This window comes from Aphelocoma coerulescens, chromosome 10 (assembly GCF_041296385.1).
Source record: "Aphelocoma coerulescens isolate FSJ_1873_10779 chromosome 10, UR_Acoe_1.0, whole genome shotgun sequence".
NCBI lineage: Eukaryota > Metazoa > Chordata > Aves > Passeriformes > Corvidae > Aphelocoma > Aphelocoma coerulescens.
In genome coordinates, this window is record NC_091024.1 from 12626050 (window position 1) to 12647457 (window position 21408).

Genomic DNA, 21408 nt, shown 5'->3' on the forward strand with positions numbered 1-21408 from the left:
TGGAAGTAATAATAAATTGTCTTAAAACCCCATAACATAATTGTACAAGCATTGAACTTTATTTAAGAGCTTCACTGAGCTGGCAAGGAGCAAACCTGACCCATTACTTCAGCCCAGCACCTGAGCACAGGGATGAGTTCAATCACCCTCATCAGGGCTTACAGCCTGTGTCCACAGGAGCCCTTGGGGGAGCAGGGGGGACAATCCCCTTTGTTCCCACCACTGCAGAAAAGTGGAATCATCTCCATCAATTCTGGAAGTGCTTGAACACAATACAGAAAAGGGTCTGACTTACAGATCTGATGGAGAAAACCAAACCATGGGATGTGGTGGGTGTTCAGGTCAAGGGATCAAACTGGAAATTAACTAGAGTGGCTGGACCTGGGATGGACACTCTGGGACAGCACACCAGCACCTACAGCATGTTTAGCTGGGTATGGGCTGGTCCTTCCATTGAGGGACACAGCTGCTGGAGATGTGCATCTTACTGACACACTTGCTCTCTTTAACACGAAGATTTCCTACAAGCTGTGAATTATATGTATCACCTTTTAAATCAAGCTATTAGTTGCACGACTTTTTTGGGATGTATCAAATTATTCAAGTCCTACTATAGATTTCCAGCTCTAGCTACAAGATGTGGTCACTGTACAGGAGTTCAATGGGATGTGGTGCTGGGTTGCAGTGAGGAAGGAGCAGTTATTGAACCATTCAGTTCCCAGTCCCTATGACGTTCCATTCTCACCTGCTGTACAAACCCCAGCACTTGGGAGCAGCAGTTCTGCCACACAGGTGGGACTGTAGAAAAGGAGTCCTTGGCTGTACATGGCTTCCACAGCAGCTTTGTTACATCAGGTAGAAACTGTACAAGTTCTCCAGGTTCCAAGTGTTCTAAATGGCAGAAACAGTTCAGCCTGTGTTTAGAGACTGGGTTTAAGTGTGGAGATTATTTCAGATAAGGACCAGGCTGAGTAACCAGCTCCATGTAACAGCAAAGATGTGGGTTTAATACAACCTACAATAGTACAAATATGTACATATGTACAGAGCGGGTCCTCTTCACCTGCTGCTGAGCACACTCGGCACTTGATCCTCAGCTTCCTTGGAAGTAGGAAACACTGGAGTAAAACAGGTTCAGTTTTGCAGGGCCTCAAGTTCCTGGGTTGAGCTGTCTGTGACCGGGGCCTACAGGACCCCGTCACTGAGGCGAGACTTGCTGTAGTCCCCCAGGTCGTTCTGCAGGTCTCGCTCCTCATCATCTGCAATAACAGATTGTAATTAGATTACAATCAAAATTCTCAGATCTGATCTGATGTGGTATCACTGAAAAAATATCAAAGTACAGTTTCCCAGGACATGCTGCTAAAGGGCACAGCACCAAGCTGGCCAGGGCTGGTGACGGGATGGAGTCAGCAGGCACAGGATATGTGGCTGTGCTTCCAGCCCAGCGGTCAGTGCTCCAGGTGGAGATCTCTGGCTGCAGGGCAGCCCCACTTCACAGACTGCCTGACTTCAGACACTGCAGCACAGTCACACCAGCTGCTGGGCTTTGCCTATCAAGCTTTCAAACTCCCCCACAAAAACCCAACTCCTGCAGACAGTCCCATTCCCAGAGCTGACACTGTAAGGCTTCACAGAGGCTGGGAACCTCAGGGACTAACACTGGGACTCCTTCCAGACTCCTTCCCTCAAAAAGCAAAAAAACCCTAAAACTTCAATTTGTTCCAAAGAATAAGCTTCTCCTGCACCTCAGTGCTAATCCTTTATATCAGGAAAGACTCTTGTTCACAGCAAAGGAAATCCAAGTTGAGTTCATTCATCTTCCGCCGGCTGCCGAGCTGCCTGCAGCTCTCCACACCTTCACACCCAGCACCCCAGGAGCCAGGCAGGGACCTGAGGGCTGCTCCAGCAGCAAAAGGCTGGAGTTCACCTGCATGCCACAGGTTTGTTCCATAAGAAAACACCACCACAGCACCGGGACATCCTGGAGTTTATTAACAGACATTTTATAAGCTGCCACCTTCAAACATCCCCTTGCCCTTCTGCAGGTGCCTGAGCAAAGGAACCAGGCTGGGTGCTGCCCTGCCCCAAGGAACATCCCCCATATTGGGTATTTTCCCTGGATAATTTCAACCTAAGCCTGCACATTCCTGGAGGCAACAGAAACCACGTGGACTCCAGTGGCTTTGTGGCACATGCCACAGGCTCTGTTCAGCCTGATGCAGACCTGGGTGATGTTTCCCTGACAGCTTTTAGACAGAAATTCTCTCGTTTTTTTCCCCTCCCTCAACAATTACAACCACCCTCCCTCCAACCCCCCCAGTTCTGCCCTCTCCTGCCCTGCAGACGAATGAATATGAAGCCTGAAGCAGCCACTTTTTCTGGAATACTGATCCTGGAAGCACCACTGGCCACACTCAAATCACAGCTCAAGCCAACACAATAAGCTATTAAGGAAAACCAGAACAAAGCTTGGGAAATGTGGTTTGAGGTAGTAACACACTCTGCTCAGACCATCCCTCAGGAAGAAGCTTCCAGAAGTCACCCTTTAACCTTTACTACCAGCTCTCAATCCAGTCTGTCTATACAGACACAGAGGGGTTCATCAGGAAAAGGATCTTCCCCAAGTCCAAATTCCAAGCCACCAGAGCAGGGACCTTGCAGGGACCCCACCTGGATGGGAAATGTTTTTATGGGGTCACTGTCAATCAGAGCTCTGTTTTTTCAACCACCACTCACAGTGCAAGTTACACAAGCCCAATCTCTGTGGTTTAACATTTTTTTTCCACCACTTATAGCTGTATCACGCCCACCCTTTCCCAAGTGGCATTGGGGAATGCTGCCCATGTCACTGTAACTTCATGGCACAGCTGCTGCCTGAGCCATCAGCTCCCCTGTGAAGGCCCCCACAGCCAGGTACTCATGCTGACGAAGCAGCACAGAGCTCCAAGGGGCAACAAGAGCTGTGTGGGATGGGGACAGAGGCAGGGTGGTTCATCCCTGCACCGTGTGGCAGCCACCTACAGCCACCTGACAGGGGCAGCCAGGTGGGGGTCTGGCTCTGCTCCCAGGGAACAAGGGACAGGACAAGAGGAAACGGCCTCAAGCTGTGCCAGGGGAGGGTCACACTGGATACTTGGGAACATTTCTTCACAGAAAAGGTTGTCCAGAGCACCCAGGCTAACCCAGGCAGATGGCACCAGTCAGCACAGACTCAACCCCAGTTACAACCTCCAGAGCTGCATCCTGAAGCCCAGGTACAGAACTACTGCAGCGAGGAGCTGGGCAGGACCCACTGCTGACTGAGGAGAATGGAACTGAACTACGAAACCCCCACCCACGGGACTGCCAGGGCTTGCAGGGCTCAGGGACACACAGGACACCCTGCACTCTCTGCCCACAACAGCCCAGCACCATCAGGAGCATGGCTCCCATGGCCCCAGCACAGACAGAAATGCTGTCAATCACAGAATCCCAGGATGGTTTGGGTGGGAAGGGACCTTAAAGCCCATCTCATTCCACTCCCTGCCATAGGCAGGGACACTTGCTACTGGACCAGGCTGCTCTTCATCCCCCTGTGCCTTTGTGCAGCTGCCAGCCTGGATGAGCAGCTGCCAGCCCAGGGACCACCCGCCAGAAGGCCAGGTGTGACACACAAACCCCCTCTGAGTTCGGAGCACGAGGGGCACAGAACAGGCTGCAGCTGGAGCAGCAGGCACTGCAGTTCATTAGTAAGTTAATTAATTGCTACAGGTTCTGGTCCATCCTATTCTTTCACTTGTGCATGGGTTTCAAACTCCCAGCCCAGCCCAGCCTGCTGACACTGCACTTAGCTGCATGTCCACACAATCAGCTGCTTTTTACTGGCTTTGCCGATTCATTTCGCTTAGATGCCAATTAAATACGGTGCCTGAAAAACCTCCAGCTAAAAGCTTATTAACTTATATAACTCATAGTATGAGGGTCAAAATCAGGGGGCCTGTAGGATTTTTGTCCCATTTCCTATTTTTTTTTCCCCTCTTTATTTTACACTTTCATTTAACTGGAAATATTCTCTATGTTTACACAACACTCTCACCCTACAGACATGCAGGCCTGTCACAAATATCCCCAAACAGCTGGATGGAGAAGGCAGACAAGGCAGGCAGAGGCAAGCGAGGGAGCTACATGCAGGACAGGGAATGGCCATGCACACACAGGTGTTAGGCAGCACTGGATCAGGAGCTCCGAGGTGGGTTAGCAGGAACACCACAAGCCTGTTGAATCTGTGTATAATGCACAAAAGTTACACCTGGAATCACCACCTGAGGCCTCACTGCACACCAGCTCCAGGCAGGTGTGACAAGAGCAGGAGTCAAACCACTACATTTCTCTATTTGACAATTTAGGAATGTCAGTGCCCAAAGCCCTCCCAGCAAGGGGCCAGAGCTGGGGGTTTGGGTAAAACCATGTTTAGAATTTAGGGTCTTGCTTTTCCTAGCAGGAACCATACACAACGGCAGTGAGGTGCCAAAACTCTCTCACTCAAGGCTGTTGCATTGTTGCTGTCCCACAGAGAATGAGACCAAATTTCAAGCTTGTTTGTTCTGTCTGAGCAATTTGTCATCAGCTAAACCAGCAAGGCTTTACACAAATTCAACAAGTAACTCAGCATAGATTTATCACAATGGGATGGAGGTAAGGCCCAAGCTCACCTTGGACGTCTTCTTCTCCACCATCACCATCCTCTTCCTCATTGTAAGCCAGCTCAGCCTGTTTGTCTGCCTCATACTCACCCACGTTCCCATCATCCCCATTATAATCTGCCAGTTTAGAACCCTGCTGCGGGTCCACAGGGGATTCATTCTCATCAAAGAACCGGCCTGTGGAGTAGGAAAGGAGTGAGTCAGCAGTAGAGAGGAAAGAAACAGGGAGATCCTACATGAGAGCAGATCGCAGGTGGAGGCAGTCGGGGTCTGTGGTAGTTCCAGCTGGAGAGAAAGGCGGGAGAAGGGAGAGGGCTTGGGCAGGGGTTGAAGGAGGCTCGTGGAGCACCTCCATGCAGGAATGATGTGCTCTGACACCCAGCACTTGACCTCGTGATGCCTGACTGTCCCACGCTCCTCTCTCCACCGGCAAGGGCTGGAGTGAGCACCCAAACAGCTCCACCTTGGATTGCCCACAGGCACCAGCACAAGATTTCTCAAAAAGCACAAGAGCACTCACTCAGTGGAAGGGTTAGTATCCACTTTTCCTGAGGCCTGGCATTTTGCACACCCTGGAGTGATCCAACGCTGCCCTGGTGCCTGGCACTGCCTGCAGAGGGTGCCCTGCTGGCACAGGAGGGAGCCCAGCACAGGCCTGCCCTCGCCTCTCAGCTTGGAAACTCATCCAGTTGGCTTTACACTCTGCTTTCCTATTAAGTTTTAACAGTTTTCAAAATGTCCCAAATCCAGTATTTTCATCTCCCAACAAAAAATTAAGAATGGTTTCAGATCCTGAAACAATGCACAAGAAAAACAGGAATTAGCTGGATATATGGAATGAGCAGACAATCACCCAGGCACACAGTGAGAGATTACTGGTGTGATGTCAGCTCAGAGCTGGTGTTTAATGGGATACAGGGAGACCTCTTCCAGCCCAGTCCTTGAGGGAAGCAGCTCTGAGTCTGCAGAGGTCACTGGCCTGGAAGGTTGTGTATAAATGAAAAAACTGGGATTAAAGTGTGACACAATCCTTACACACTGGGCACCAAGGCTGCTGGGGCAGGTGGTGATTCCCAGTGCAAGCAACTAATGGAGAAGTAAACCTGGAGAATGATTTCAACATCAGGATTAAAAATGGACAGATGTAAAAGTGGAATTATTTCCTAAAACAATGTATGTATAAAAACCAGGACAGAAGCAGTACCATGGTGCTTCTCTGTATGGGGGGGGGGAAGCACCAGAATCACACCTAGTGCAGCTCAAATGTACAGGAACACCAGTTTCAGGTATTTTCTTAAAACAAGCAAGAAAAAAACCCACTATCAGTTTAGAACTCCGAAGTTCCATACATTATTCGTTGCCTGTTCATGTCTCATTGAGTGATCCTGGCTACTACTGTTGGTATTTTTGACACTGCATTATATACAAAACCCAGATAGGACAGCGGGATTTGCACGTTAAACCCAAAGGGAGCCATGGAAGACAACGGCATGTACCCAACTTCCAGCAAAAACAGCCTGTGGATAGCCAGAGATACTGTGACAAACAAGCACTGAATGAATTGAAGTTGACAGAAGGAAAGGGTGAAGTATGATGAAGAGATCCAAGGAAATGCAGCAGGCCCACACAGGCTACAGACTGAGCTCAGGGACCACAGCCAGTCTGGCGAGTCCATCCTGTCCCAGCCCCAGCCAGGGCAGGGACACCTTCCACTATCCCAGCCTGCTCCAAGCCCCATCCAGCCTGGCCTTGCACACTTCCAGGGATCCAGGGGCAGCCAGAGATGCTCTGGGAACCCTGTGCCAGGGCCTCCCCACCCTCACAGGGAACAATTCCTTCCCAATATCCCATCTATCCCTGCCCTCTGGCACTGGGAAGCCATTTCCCCTTGTCCTGTCACTCCAGGCCCTTGTCCCAAGTCCCTCTCCAGCTCTCTTGGAGTTCCTTTAGGGACTCTAAGGTCTCCCCAGACTCATCTCTCCTCCAGGCTGAACAGTTCCACTCTGCACCCTCTGCTTCAAAGCTCTCAGTTGCCAACACCCAGCCAGGCACTTGCCCATGGTGGGAGCTGCAGAGCTGGGCCAGAGCTGGGCTCCTTCGTACCAGGGGTGAGTTTGTCACCAATGGACCTTTCTGAACGTCTGTCCTGACCATCAGGACAGAAACCTTATACAAACCTGGATTAGCTATTCCTTTCGTGATAAAGTCTCTCCCTCATTGCACCATTAAAACGTACAATAGGAGTTATTCCAAATATGAAGAAGCAAAGAGAACAGAATAACTGGGGACAATTCCTGACTCTCAGGTACCCCCTCACAGCCTACAATGGAGACAATTCCTTCCCAGCTTCTGCCTACACAACTATGCCCCCATCATTTAATCGGTGACCAGGGAAGAGACAATGCATTAACAAACCCAACAACTGAACCATTAAAAAAACTAACAACTGAAATGAGAAGCCTTCTCACTCCAGAAGTCTCTTCCAGAAGCTCCTTTGATAAAATAATGAGCCTTGCACACCTCAGGGTACACAGAGTGGAAGCCAGGCCTGCCCAGTTTCCGTGACAATTTGTAATATGCTTGTCCCTGCTCCATCACAAAGTTCCACGAGTGATATTAAAACAACCAAAGTTTTCTCAGTTTTGGCTGAATTCTTACAATATTGTCCAAAAAGTGTATTGAAGTCAAGCAATAAAGTGAGTAACTCAGCATCCTGCATGTATCAAAGTTCTGGCTTAACCAATTTAACTGTGCAGTAATTTCCAAAAGCATCTTAAATTCTGACAAGGAAATAATTTTTTAAAATAACTGAATATACATTTGGAAAATAACACATTAAAGCATATCTTTTACCCAGGAACACATTATATTCATTCTCAGGCTCCCTCTCCAAAGCCACCAGCTGCAATGGTCTCTATTTTCCAGACAGGCACTTACACAGATAAAAAATGAATGGATTTTTTTAATATATTGAAGTGTGTGACATTGGCCAACTTACTTTGCTTAATCTTCTGCAAGTCACTAACTCGGCTCTTTGGGATTTTTATCTGGTCTGGCTCAATTTTGTGGTCTTTCTGGGTTTCCACATTTTCTTCAAAATTCAAGTGCTGGAGAGGATTTGGAGGGATCTGCTTGGCAATGTCAGCATTTCCATCACTGTCACTGGGCAAACCTACAACATTAAAATGTGAAGTTATACTCAGAATTTTAGCAGGACAGGATTGGAACAAGCCACCTGCAGTACAGGTATAACCTGATATTTCTCTGACATTAAAGTGACTTGATCTGCAAGCATTGAGTTTATTTTCTATGGGTTTGTCTCTTTTCTAACTGCAATTCTTCCAAACCCTTTCACTGCAGGACTTTTAAGTTCTCACATCCTAAACCTTTCCCACGTCACCCTCAAGTAAGCTGTTCCCAGGGACAGGAGGACACCGAGCAGGCAACAGGAACATCTGACTGTGGCTACCAAGAGATCAACAACCAACTCCTGAGGGGGTGGTGCAGGCCTAATTAGTACTCTAAGGAGCAACACTCATTTCAATTACTCTGTCCACTGGAGGAATCCTGAAGCACTTATCCTTGAAATTTCTAACTCAAATTTAGCTGCGATTGGTCAAAAGGCTCAGAAATTATTGGTGTGGAGGGTACAAGCAGAGATCATACAACAGCAGCCCAAGTGCCTCAGCCAGGTAAGAACACAACCTTTGATCCTGCAGAAATTTATCCTTGGTTTTCTTCTTGTAACCAAAATATTGCCTCATCACCTGCTAACAGGAATTTTACCTGGTGCCAGGTTTGGAGCATGGGGCTGCTCAGTTGGAAGATTCATAACAGACTGATGACCTTCACTTTTAGGAGCTGAAATAAGTGGCTTCTTTAAAGCTAAAAAAAAAAAAATCACAGGGACAAAAGCATTAACATGAAACAAACACACTATTTACCTGGTCTTGCTGTAACAGTCCTGTAAATTTCTGGTTTTTTTATAGTTTCCTTAATGAAAATATAAAAGACAAGATTTCAGGAGGGGCATTATCCAAACCCTTCCATTTTGGGAATTCAAACCTCTAAGGCACAGTAGAAACGGTCTGATTTTACACCCCACTTGAATTTTATTACCACAGAGAGATTTTAAAAGTCTGCACTCACTATGAACCACATGGTGTTCACACACAACATCTACATCACCAAGACCCAAATGTGAAAGAATGAAGAGTATTTCTCCTAACCAGTGGGAGTATCTTCAGCTTTAGCAGGGTCATTATCTTCTATTTCAGGCATGCCTGCGTCTCCTCCTGGTTTGATTTTCTCTGCAAGACAAGAAAAGGATATTCTGCCTTACTAACCCTTCAGCCTGAACAGTGAATTTCCCTCTTGTGGAAGGCTCTAACTTAGAACAATCACTGCAGCGAATCAAGTTATCTGAGCCAAACAATTCCTTCTTCTACTTCAGAGAAATGCACAGTCTGGAGGCTGGCAAAGGATGCAACACAACTGGCCCATTCTCTATCAGAAAAGCCCAAAAAAGGAAATACCTTTGCCATTTGCAACATGTTCTGAAGGGTCCTCATTCTTCACTGTGTCTTTATCTTCCACCTCTGCAACAGTCTCAGGTATTGCCTGGTCACCATTGCTGGGACTGACTGCAGTGTCTTTACTGGACTGAAGTTTTTGTGTGGCCTGTTAGAACAGATAAAGAGACAACATTAAACACTTCCCTGGAAATTACAAAACAAACGCCCTCAAATTCAAGATTACTTTGGGTAAGCAAAATTGCATTTATGAATTCAATGATCACCAAAGCAAAGAGCAGAGCCCTCTATGCACAAAGCTGGACCCTGGGGCTCTGGAAACACAACTGGACAGAAGATGTTCAATACAGCACAGCTGCAGGACATTTCTACTGCCATACACAGGTGTTAAGTACAACACAAACAGGTTAAGGTAACATCAACCTTGAGCCTCAGGTCAGAGCCTTGAAACAATTCTAGACTGTAAGAGAAGATGCAACAAACTTGCTCTCAGTCTGCCCTATTATTTGAGATGCTTATAGATGAAGTAAAGAAACAAAATTTCAAGCATCTGTTTGCAGCAAAGAGGCCCAAATTCTACTGGAAGCCTGTTTCATGCAATCACACTCTTGATACCATTCAATACCATCACAATTTGCATCACATTAGCACCTCGAGGCCTCGGCAGAGCTCAGGCTCCCTGGGCAATAACCTGTGTAAGGCTCTGACAACACAGATCCCACCCTGGAGAGCTGAACAGCAATATCCATGTTACAGACAAGAACCGAAATCCTCAGCAATGACATCATGGAGGAAGGCTGGAGCAAAACAAAGAATTTGGCCTCAGCTTGGAGCTCAGTCCACCAGGTGAGACAATAGGCAGATTTCTTACCTTGACACCCACTTAGGTGTATCAGGGGGATACTGAACACAAAGTTAGGGAAGAAATGTCCCAGCCCTCCACATCTCTGAGGCAAACAGCAAGCTTTGGGCTCTTCTCATTCAACACACACTTTCTTGGCATTACCTTTTGTTCCCGTGCAATTTGGTCCATTAATTTCTTGATGCTCTCTTCATGCTGCAGTCTCATTTCCTTGATCTGCTGCCCACACTGCAGGCTTGAGGAGAAACACACCATTAGTTACACTTCATTTGTTGGATCTGCTCTCCCACAAATAAAATAAGGGAAAAAATATGAAGTGGCACAAAAAGCCAAACCTGAGATGATATAACTAGAATAGTCTGCCCAAAAAGCCTGGTCCTGGCATGTATGCGGAGTGGGAATGGACTGAATACAGAAGGAAAGCAGAACTGGAAAAAATAGGCACAGAGCAGAAAAAACAGTAAAATAAAGAGAACAGCCTTGAATATACTTCCTCCAGAAGTTGGAATGCAACCAAAAGGTCAAGGTCCAGAGTTAATCTGTCTGCAAATATTAATTCCACTGGGAAGGCAACGTGTCTCCCCTGGCTGTCAACAGAGAAGGTGCACAACTGCTGCTATCAGTTACTGCTCCCAACTCAAATAACACGATCTGAATACACAGCCAGGTGTCCCAACTTCCTCAACATGCCATGACATCAGCCCAATCACCAAAACTCCCATGTCCCACAAACGCTCAACATAGCACAGAAACACTTCATGTGTGTAAAAGTTTCAAACACTTTATCAAGTGTTAAGTCTTCCTCACTCCTCAAAGCTCCAGGAGTATTTGTTCTCCCTGTTTCCCTATCATCAACTTAAAAGGCTGAAGTCAACTTAAAATTTCAATCTACACAAGGTGCTTTCAGCTTCAGTTGAAACAAATGAAATTACACTACTAGAAAGGCAGCAATTAACAACGCTGGTGACACAGCATTGTGTCCTTTAAACTTTCACGTGTTAGTGAACTAAATCTCCATGTTATAAAAAATACATTGACTTCAAAATGCAGAACAATTCCACTAAGTCAAGATTTTCCTTAGCTCCTATCTCATGTTGGGAGAAGGACTACAACACCACAAAGAACTTGAAAGTCAAACAGTCAGCTCAGGTGCATTGCCAAGTGAGCACACTCGCGTTTGATGATTAGCAGACATGAGATTAATTAGCACTGTTTAGTAAATACAGGTCCCCATCACACGCACCAACCTGCAGTTACCAACACTCCTGAGGACATACCTGTCATATTCCAGCCTCCTTGTCAGGTACGTGTTGTTCTTCTTGTACTCATGCAGCTGATCCTCCTGGCGGATGAATTCCTGCCGTAACTCTGCCAGTTGTTCTAGGCCAAAAAAGCAAAAATCAACATGAATACAGAAAGAAAACAAAATATGCCCCATGGGAGATACAATTTCCAATATTGCTAAAGAAGTATGAAATTGCTCAAGTTTCATGTCTAGACATACTTTAAAGATTCTTAAACCAATTTGAAGAAGATGCCACTTTACTCGTGTGCCAGATGGCAGCATGAATTAGAGACAAATTCTTCTGATGCTATGCCAATCCCCCTAAATGTTTCTGTACCTTTGCATTCAGAAGCCTTGCACAATGCTATTTCACGTATCTGTTGGAAATCTCCATAATTTCCTGAAAGATTCTGTCTCTCTGAGTAACATGGAAGTGCTGCCAGGTTACTCCAGGCAGGATGCTCAAACACTGTTTGTCTGCAGTAAGTGTACAAAAGGAGGCACCTTCCTGCTATCCATAAAGCCAACACGGATTTCTGGTCTTCACAGCTGCTCTAGAAGTTCTCCCTGTTCCTCAGGCTACAAATAATGAAGCTCCCTACTACTTTAAGCTGCAGCTACATGGATACAGGCAGAAACCGTGTGTGTTGTATGCAGGCATGTTCACATCTGAGCACGTTCCGGCTCACTCTGAAGTACCCTGAATACAGCAACACCACAGGCATTATAATCATGTCTGTACAGAACTTCAGAGATGTTTCCTGGACCTTTTCTAACCCAGCATAACCATCACAGTGTTTCTGATTGGACTCGATTAAACTGTGTATTTGGCCATGAAAATGATTCTACTGTCTTGTAACTCAGCAGTGCCAGAATACACGTTCTTTCTGCAGCAAAGTAAGTGAGAGCCAACTCTGCACTTACCCACACCAGGTAACAAATACAATGAGATTTCACATTGTGAGATGTTCCAGCATCACCAGATCCTTCATTTAAACTGCATTCTGCAGCACCTGGGCAGTTAAAATGCACAACTTCAGCCTGCCAAATGAGTTTGGCCATGAATCCCTTACCCTTTAGCCGATGTATGTCTGCCATCTGATACGAGATGTTGTTTTGCAGCTTCATCTGGAAGGAAGAGAAAGTTGGATAAATACAGGTGACCAGCAGGTTGGGGAGGGATGGTTTGGGCTGTGAAGACTCAGGTGTGTCTGTTTGCTTTGTAAAGCCAGCTTATGGACAGGATTACCGGAGTGACGTGCACAAAGTTCCTGTAAATCTAAGAAATGTGTATTTAGTGATCTGTAAGTGACATCACCAAACTAAACACTGTGTTCAGGCTTTGCTAGCAGTGGCTTCAATTTTAATTCCAGAACATAGTTGGATCAAAAAAGTAGATTGCCTGGACTAAAATAAACATGCTGCATCAGGATATTGCAAGAGGGACTGTAAACAGCCAATGTTAAAGCACAGGTGGATAAAAATAAACACAGCATCCACAGCAAAACCAATTGTTACCTAAGGTATATGATATAATAGACTAGTTATATTTAAACAAATCTTTTATGTGTTGCTATCTAACATCCTAACACACATTTTATTTTGAGAGGGAATCTCACACCAGTAAACTTCTACAACAGCTTTTGGCATTTTTAGTAAGGAAAGAAATAGTTACAATAAGTAAGAAGTGCATGTACACAAAGTCCTGAAGATGCTTCATTCTGTAATTACATAAAGACAAAAACCAGCAGGAACAAAGAGAAGATTCACGTGTGGAATATTCTATGAAACGGGGTAAAAATCTTCACCTGCCCCCAGGCACCTCAGGTGCTGTGGTTTTTCTTGCAGTTTCATGGTAGTACAAAGGGCACCTGCAGGAAGGTGCTGAGCAGGGCTGTCACGTGTGGGTGACAAGGTCAGCATCACCTCTGGGAACAGCACACTGCAGTGCCAGCACAGCCACTTGGCCAGGACGTGCTGGGACATACACGGGGACACGCCTGGACACAGGGGCTGTTTCAGTTCCCCCCCAAGTCCCTGAAGTGTCTACATCAGTCACCTCCATTTCCTGTCAAAAAAACCCAAAACACATCTGCCCTGCCTCTAGGACTTCTTCCTCCTACCTGTGCCTTCCCTTTTATCAAATTATTCATTCTTTAAATATATTTCCCATTGTGTTTTTGTTGTTACAAGAGGCACTCTGACCAGGCTGATCCATTTGTCCCATATGGATACGATCAGGCATTCCTGACTACAGACTCCGGCCATGCAGGAACTGCAGGGATGGTGCTTTTCTGCAGCACACAGTGTACACAGGGCACGCATCCGACAGCTCCTGGCACACAACAGAGGTTCCTTGGGCAGCAGAGGTTTTGTGCCAGCCTGCAGGATCCTGGCTATCCCTGGCAGCAGGGCACTGCAGGATCCTGGTTCATCCCTGGAGCAGGGCATGCAAGAGTGCAGGCAAATCCTGACTCATGCCCAAAACAGAAGTCAAGAGGGTTCCAGGGCCTGGAGAGGCACCACCATGGCCCCCACCTATGGCAGGACACAGCACTGCTTCACAAGGATTTTCACAAAAAAAAGAAAGCAAGCAGAACTGAAAAATTAGGGACAGAGCAAAAAAAACCCAGTAAAATAAACAAAATGGCCTTGAGCATATTTCCTCCAAATCCTGGAACATAACTGAAAAGTCCAGCTCCACAGTTAATCTGTCAGCATTTATTAATTCCACCAGGAATGTGATCTTTAGGTAACCTGAGCCCTCTGACCACAGTGCTCTGAAACAGGGACAAAATTACTCCCCACAGGGACACTCAAGGAGCCTCCCGGCATGTCAGAGCCACGTGTGCCTCATGCTCTGCCCACCGAGGCATTCAAGGCCCCCTTACAGGATGCACAAAGCAACATCCCATCAGTGACTGCCCGGGTAAGGACTTGCAGAGCTTCACTTCAAAAGCACAACTGGCCCTGCAGTGGGGACACATGAGGAAGCAGAAAACACAAATCACCACCAAGCCTCTCCATCCACTGGGCACCCACCATGCCAGCTCCTCCTCCAATGACCCGGGATAGGGGAGCAGGTACACACATTGATTTGTTGTGTTAATAAACAAGTATCTCCCCCTATTTTACAAAACCACAGGCAATAACCACATTTTCCTGTCTTCCATTCTAATGCAGTTGTTTCCCAGAACCCAATAAACCTACAAACAAAGGAGATCCTGGGAAGTATCGGGGTCTGTTTTCAGACCCTCCTCTATGAGAATTCCCCACACACAAACCCTTCCCACTGGCTCCTGCTCATCCCATAACCATGTGCCTGGCTGGAGGAGGGCTGCTGTCTGTGAGCAGGAGCTGCATGGGAACACGCAGCACTTTTATCACACAAGCTTTCCTTTTGATGATTTCGAGTTTCAGAGAGAAGTGACAGAATTTATATCCAAACCAGCTCAGCTGACAGCAAATGTCCCTCATCTGAAGGATAGAAAGGGAAGAAGCTTTTTTATGATTCATGGGATCTGTTCCACCTACACATGCAAAACCCACACTTCACGAGCCATGGCGCAGGTCCAGTTCTTCCTGGGCCATGTCCTCCTCTGGTCTAGACCTGTTTGCACTGCTGAGCTCTCAGGGGCTCCTCAGGGCCTTTCCAAGCACTTGGGATGGAGAAAATAAACCCTCTGTAGCCCAATGAGCCCTGCACAGGAAAAAAACACCAGAAATCCTGTGCATGGACATGTGGCAACCCTCCAGTGCTATCTGAGTTGTGAGTCTTGCCATGTAACAACTCCACATTGCTGCTGTCAAGCTACAGCTTTGCAAACTGGGGAGTTACCAAGTTTTGGCAACAAAGAACAGACCTAGCTGCTCCTGGGGATGTTTGACTTAACAGCTTCATCCCAAGCATTTCTGGGCAGGGCTGTGTTCCACACCCAGCATGGCCAGCAGCAGGTAAGGAATGAGAGGTGCTCCCTGCACACTGGGCGCCTGCCACCTGGAACCTCTCCACCATAGATTCCTGCCAGTCACACATTTTATTGCAAATGGATATGCAAAGCAATGGAAAAACCCCAAAACCTAATGGTATGCTGCAAAAACCCGTGGAATACTGAGGAAGCTGATGCTACCTGTGCATGCAGCACCTGTCCAAATTCCAGGGTAGGCATTACCCCTGTTTGCCTCTCACAGGGAGCTCCAAAAGAGAACTCCTTGTTTGTTCCAAGGTCCAACAGACCCTCAGGAGCTCACCACAAGAGAGAATTCATGCTTTTGCTGTTTCTTTTTAAACACAAGACACTGGGTCACACTCCCATATTTGCTCTCAAGAGCAAACACCACCCTGGTGCAGTGTGACAGGCTCGTTCCACGAGCAGGGGACAGAGGGGAGAGCCAAGGGTTTGGCCTTGACTCCAGAGATCCCTGAGCCAAGAGGAAGCTGCTGCAGAGACTGGAGTTGCCTCAGCCCTGGGAAAGGCACTTGATTTATGCAACCACAAGGCAAAGGACCTCAGCTGAGGACAAAGGAGCACAAAGCAGAACTGACACTGAGAACCACCAGAGCAGAATCTTCAAATGAGTTTTCCTTAAAACGAGCCTGAATTTGTTGTGATCACTTGATACCAATGTTGGGGTTTTATTTCAGCTCCTGCATTTCACAAATGGACTAAGATCACAGGTTACGAGCAGTTTGGTCAGACAGACTTGCCAAATTCTATTTTGAGAGGAAAAAAATTATCACTCAAGCCTTTTTTGGTCAGACACTTTATATTTACTACTGTTTCCTTATGACAGACTTTCATTCTCTTAAACAAAGCTTTATTCTCTACTCTCAGAGCAGTAATAGTCACTTAAGTAAAGTCAATTAAAAGGTTTTAGAAAAAAAACAAACACTGTTGCCACTGAGAAAAGACAGTGGCTCACATGGGAGGAAAAATGGCCAGCTACTGGTTTTTGATAAAATCCTGCTATTCTGGACTCCTAGGGCACTCTGAACATTTCGAAAGTGGACGTTAAAAAGCTACAAGCTCTCACAGCCTTAACTGGCAGCTTTTGGAACAAAGAAGGAAGACACACTGCAGGCAATTAACACTAAATTTAATTTGGGATGTTTACTAGGCACGTTTCTCTTGCTGCCCTTCTGCTCTGCCCTGTGCAGTGTCACACTCAGAGCATCCAAACCCCAGGCAGATCTCTGGGAACACGACAGTGGTGGGCAGGCAGGGGCAGCCAGCAGCACCTGTTTGTACCCCATGCATCCGAGTGGGCCCTGGCTCCAGTAACCAGTGCTGCACCCCCCAGCTTAGACCTACATCTTCTCCCCCAGTGTCCTACAAGAACACATCACAGATTTCCAAAAAAATACAAATTTCTTGCATTAAAAGCACACCTTGCCATGCAGCCCAGTAACGGATCACAGAATCCCTGAGGCTGGAAAAGCCTCCCCTGAACACTGAGTCCTACTTGTGCCCAATCCCCACCTTGTCCCCAGCCCAGAGCACTGAGTGCCGTGTCCAGGCCCTCCTTGGACACCTCCAGGACTCCACCAGCTCCCTGGGCAGTTCCAATGCCTGACCACCCCTTCCAGGAAGAAATCCTTCATGAATTGTGCCTGATAGCTTACCTGAATCCTGCCAGTAGAGTTTTACTCCCACAGGCAGTTACACTAACACACCAGACAAGCTGACTGCCCTTTTGCAGACAGAAGGGGAAGTGTCTTGGCTAAACCCCAACTGCTTTAGAATCACTGAATCATTGAGGCTGGGAAACACCTTTAAGATCATGAAGTCCATGTCATATCCAACTGGACTTTTTATTGCAATCTAAGGAAAAATAAAAATTAAAAATATGTTTGCTGAACACACAAAGGGCTTAATTGTAATGGTTCAGTACTAAACTTTAATACAAACTTAATCAGTTTGGGGGAGTCTAACTCTGGAATGGGACATGTACATATTCAGCCTTTTCTGTGACAACTAAAATGCATTTTCTGAGGCTGTTCATCCAACGTGTGATAAGAAAGGACCAGAAAAACAAACCTAGCCAGCAATTACCCTGGAGAGTGTGACACTTCCATAAATCCCACTGTGAGAACAGTGTTCAATGAGCAGAGTGATGACCTGCATGCAAATATACCCCACACGCCCCCTGAGCAGGACTTGTGTGCTGAGCCCCGTGAACTTCCCAGTTCAGGACGGTTATGAAAGCACAACAGTGAAAGCTGAGGCATTCACTCATCTTCCACAACAAAAGAAATCCCCAGGCCACCCCCACTGAAAGGGCTAGCTGAATTTTCTATTAGCTTGGCTTCTCCAAGCCAAGGAAAATGACACGTTAGTCAGCAGCAGGGTTCTTTGTTTTTTTTTTTCCCCAAGTACACGCTGGCAGCATAAAAATCAGTGTGCTGTACCAGGCATTCCAAGAGGCAAGCTCAGGGTGCTATTGAACACCACACTGGTTTCATTTCTCTCGAAACTGTAGTTTTACGGTTGTGTCTGGTTTCTTGAATGATCACAAAAGATCAGATATTCTCAGCAGAGACAGAAAGCTAAAAAACAGTAAGTAAATTTGAAACAGCCGTCTGGAAACGAGCGATCTCTCGGGATTTCATTGTTCACTCACACACACACACACACAGGACATCTTCAGCTCTTTCTGGGGACGTTTTCAGAAATCAGAGTGCGCTGCAGCTGTCCCAGCAGCACCAAACCTGCGCCTCGGGGCCTTGATTCACTCCCGGGCTGCAGAGGCTGCGGGGACACCTTGGGCAGGCGAGGACTAACAGTGACCGGGACTGAGCCTCCCCGCAGGGTACCGGGACCCCCCCCGCCGCCCCCTCCCCTTACCTTGCCATCCTCGCACCTCTTCACCTGGCCGTCCCTGGCCTGCAGTTGGCTGCTCAGGTGGCTGTAGTCCGCCTCCTTCTGCTCCAGCTGCTTCCTGTGCGAGTCCACCTTGCCCAGGAGGTCCGAGTTCCGCCGCTCCAGGCGGCCCCGCGCCACCTCGGTGCGCTGGGCCTGGCTCTGCAGCTCGGCCAGCTCCTCCCGCAGCAGGGCCTGGCGGGACGCCGCGTTCCAGCAATGGAAGGCGAGCACGGCGATCACCGCCAGCAGCGCCACGAGCACCAGCGAGGGCAGGCGGCCGCCCCGGCGGTTCGCCCCGAATCCCACCATGGGGGAGGCCGAGGGCGGGGGCTTCAGGGGCAGCGGGGAAGGCGCTCAGGGGGGCCCTGAGGGTGCGGGGGGATGTAAGGGGAAGGGGTATCCTGAGGGGGGAAGAGGAAATGAGCCGGGGGGGACTGAGAGGTCGGGGGGGGGGGGGGGTAAGGTGGGGAGCTGCGGGAAGGGAAGAGGCCCTGCGGGCGGCGGGCTAGGAGAGCTGGGAGAGAACGGCGGGAGGAAAGACCCCGAGGGGAGCAGGCGGTGCCCAGCAGGGCTGTGACGGTCCCAGCCGAGCCGCCGCCGGGCCGTGAGGGACCGGCCGAGCCGCCACCGCGGCGCCCCGCCCGCTGCCCGCCCCTTGCGCCTTTCGCGAGAGCAGTCCGCGGAGCTCTCGCGAGAGCCGCGTCCCGCCTGCCCTGAGGCGGCTTGTGGCGAGCGGGCGGGCGGCACGGGCGGGACGGGAGTGTGACAGTCACGCTAAAGGACATTAAAAACCTCCCAGTGTCACCGCCTGCTATGCGCAAGGAAACTTTTCACATTCACAGCCCCGTCCCACCTGGCCTTGGACACTTCCAGCGATTCAGGGGCAGCCACAGATGCTCTGGGCACCCTGTGCCAGGGCCTCCCCACCCTCACAGGGAACAATTCCTTCCCAATATCCCATCTCACCCTGCCCTCTAGAAGTGGGAAGCCATTCCCCCTTGTCCTGTCACTCCAGGCCCTTGTCCCAAGTCTTTCTCCAGCTCTCTTGGAGCCTCTTTAGGCACTGGAAGGGGCTCTGAGGTCTCTCTGGAGCCTTCTCAAGGTGAACACCCCCAGCTCTCCCAGCCTGGCTCCAGAGCAGAGCACACTGTGGTGGGAACGTCATGGGCTTCTCAGCCCCGCACCTGAGAGGTGTTTCCTGAGGGAACAAAGCGTGTCCTCGGAGTGAAGTGAGGGGATGAATCATTCGTTTTATAAGAAACACCCAGACAATGCATTTATTCCTGGGCAGATTCCTTCACACCGCGTTAATGTCACTGTGCCGCTGGTTCTCACAGGAGGAAATGGGACACAGAGCTGGGCTGAAACATGGAACCAGCTCTAGCCGTGGCTGCAGCCGCTCCCTCGGTATGAGGGGAGAGAGATCCCAGCAGTTAGGGTTTGGTGTGACAGGAGACAGATCCCGGCAGTCAGGGTTTGGTGTGAGGGGAGAGAGATCCCGGCAGTCAGGGCTGGGTGTGAGGGGAGAGAGATCCCGGCAGTCAGGGCTGGGTGTGAGGGGAGAGAGATCCCAGCAGTCAGGGTTTGGTGTGACAGGAGAGAGATCCCAGCAGTCAGGGCTGGGTGTGAGGGGAAAGAGATCCCAGCAGTCAGGGTTTGGTGTGAGGGGAGAGAGATCCCGGCAGTCAGGGCTGGGTGTGAGGGGAGAGAGATCCCAGCAGTCCGGGCTGGGTGTGAGGGGAGAGAGATCCCGGCAGTCAGGGCTGGGTGTGAGGGGAAAGAGATCCCAGCAGTCAGGGTTTGGTGTGACAGGAGAGAGATCCCGGCAGTCAGGGCTGGGTGTGAGGGGAGAGAGATCACAGCAAAGTCGGGCGTGCGGGTGTTCACCCACACAGAGACTTTGGGCTTGGTTTTACTCGCTGTGATGTGATTTAGTAACAGTTCTGCTGCACTGCTGTGGCCAAGTGCCTCGGGCAGCAGAGGTTCACGGTGAGCTCCTGGGCACAACCCCAGTACCTCCAGCTACAAATGGCGTGGGGAGGAGTTGGGAGAAACGGAAGGGGATCAGTTTTCCTCCTAAAAGAAGCAAAGAGGACAATATTTAAGAAATAAAGTATAAAATACCTTCCTGAGACACAGCATACATTGTGCAGAATGTCAGCTGTGACAATGGTGTCACAGCTTTCTCCTTCCCACCAGATTCCATGCTTTACATACCAGTATTTGCACTTTGGCTATTTAATTGCTGCTACACTGATGGCCCATTAATTTGCCAACCTGCTCTCTGCAGATGGCAGTGCAGATTCACATTCCAAATCCAGCGTTGCAAATCTTTCCTCCTTGTGAAGCCGGATAGTTCTAGGGTTTAAGTCTGCCCTGTTCAGCTTGTTCCTTCTGGCTGCACTTACTCTGTGCCAACCTGACCACTGTGAGCCAGGAAATGTTTGTCTAAATAATGGAAATACAATATAAATGTGACAGATTTGAGGTCAGAATTATACCTGGGTTTACTTTATTGAATTTATACCTGGGTTTCACACACTTTGGTTTTGTACTAACCTGTAAGAGTTGGCTCAAAGATCTCTCCATGTAGATCTCAGTGGTGTTTCCTCCTCTCCTGTTTCAGCTGTTCCTGTTGGAATTTGTTTGATTTCCCAGCTCCTCAGAGTTCAAGGTCAGAACTGGCCCCTGCACATTTTTTTGTGGTTTCCTTTGCATATCTGGGAACTGAGGCAATACCAGGAAATTTTCTTTTTCCAATTAATTTGCCATTTAATTTCATCTGTGTTCCACACCCTGTGATCCTGTCCTAGTCTGTTCTTTTCCTGGTTGGAAAGGTATTCTTCCTCCCTCTCCCTGGCTGTAATAAGATTCCAATATTGTGTGTTGGAATATGGTATCCCAAGGCACGTTCAGCTCAGCCTCTGATAAAATCTTGGCTGATCCTTGGCTTGTCTGCCCACAATCTGGTGTGAATGGGGAGATCACTCCCTGGAGCACTCGTGTTGTTTCATCCTGAAACACAGAGCAAGCACAAGAACTAAGCTTTAATCCCTGTACCTATCATGGAGAAAATGAAGCATCCAAAGAAGAAAATGTATTTGGTGTTGTATCAAAACCTTCCAGATCTTTCTGTGCATCTTTTCCATTTGTCTGCCACAAACCAGATTAATATACACAA

General features: G+C 48.3%; 1 protein-coding gene across 2 annotated transcripts; it reads right to left on the minus strand.

Moving 5' to 3' along the window:
* Positions 1-37: 37 nt before the first annotated feature.
* On the minus strand, positions 38-18674 carry GOLM2 (golgi membrane protein 2). 2 transcript variants are annotated; one of them, XM_069025672.1, is made up of 10 exons: positions 18210-18674; positions 12438-12492; positions 11357-11459; positions 10224-10314; positions 9221-9365; positions 8915-8995; positions 8472-8570; positions 7684-7857; positions 4695-4862; positions 38-1259 (listed from the first exon to the last, which is right to left on the minus strand). In XM_069025672.1, the coding sequence occupies exons 1-10, from the start codon at positions 18534-18536 to the stop codon at positions 1186-1188; spliced, it is 1317 nt and encodes a 438-aa protein (XP_068881773.1). In that variant the 5' UTR covers positions 18537-18674; the 3' UTR covers positions 38-1185. The 2 variants fall into 2 exon arrangements, with proteins under 2 accessions (XP_068881773.1, XP_068881774.1); XM_069025673.1 differs by lacking the exon at positions 4695-4862 and having other exon boundaries at positions 18210-18672.
* Positions 18675-21408: the final 2734 nt, after the last annotated feature.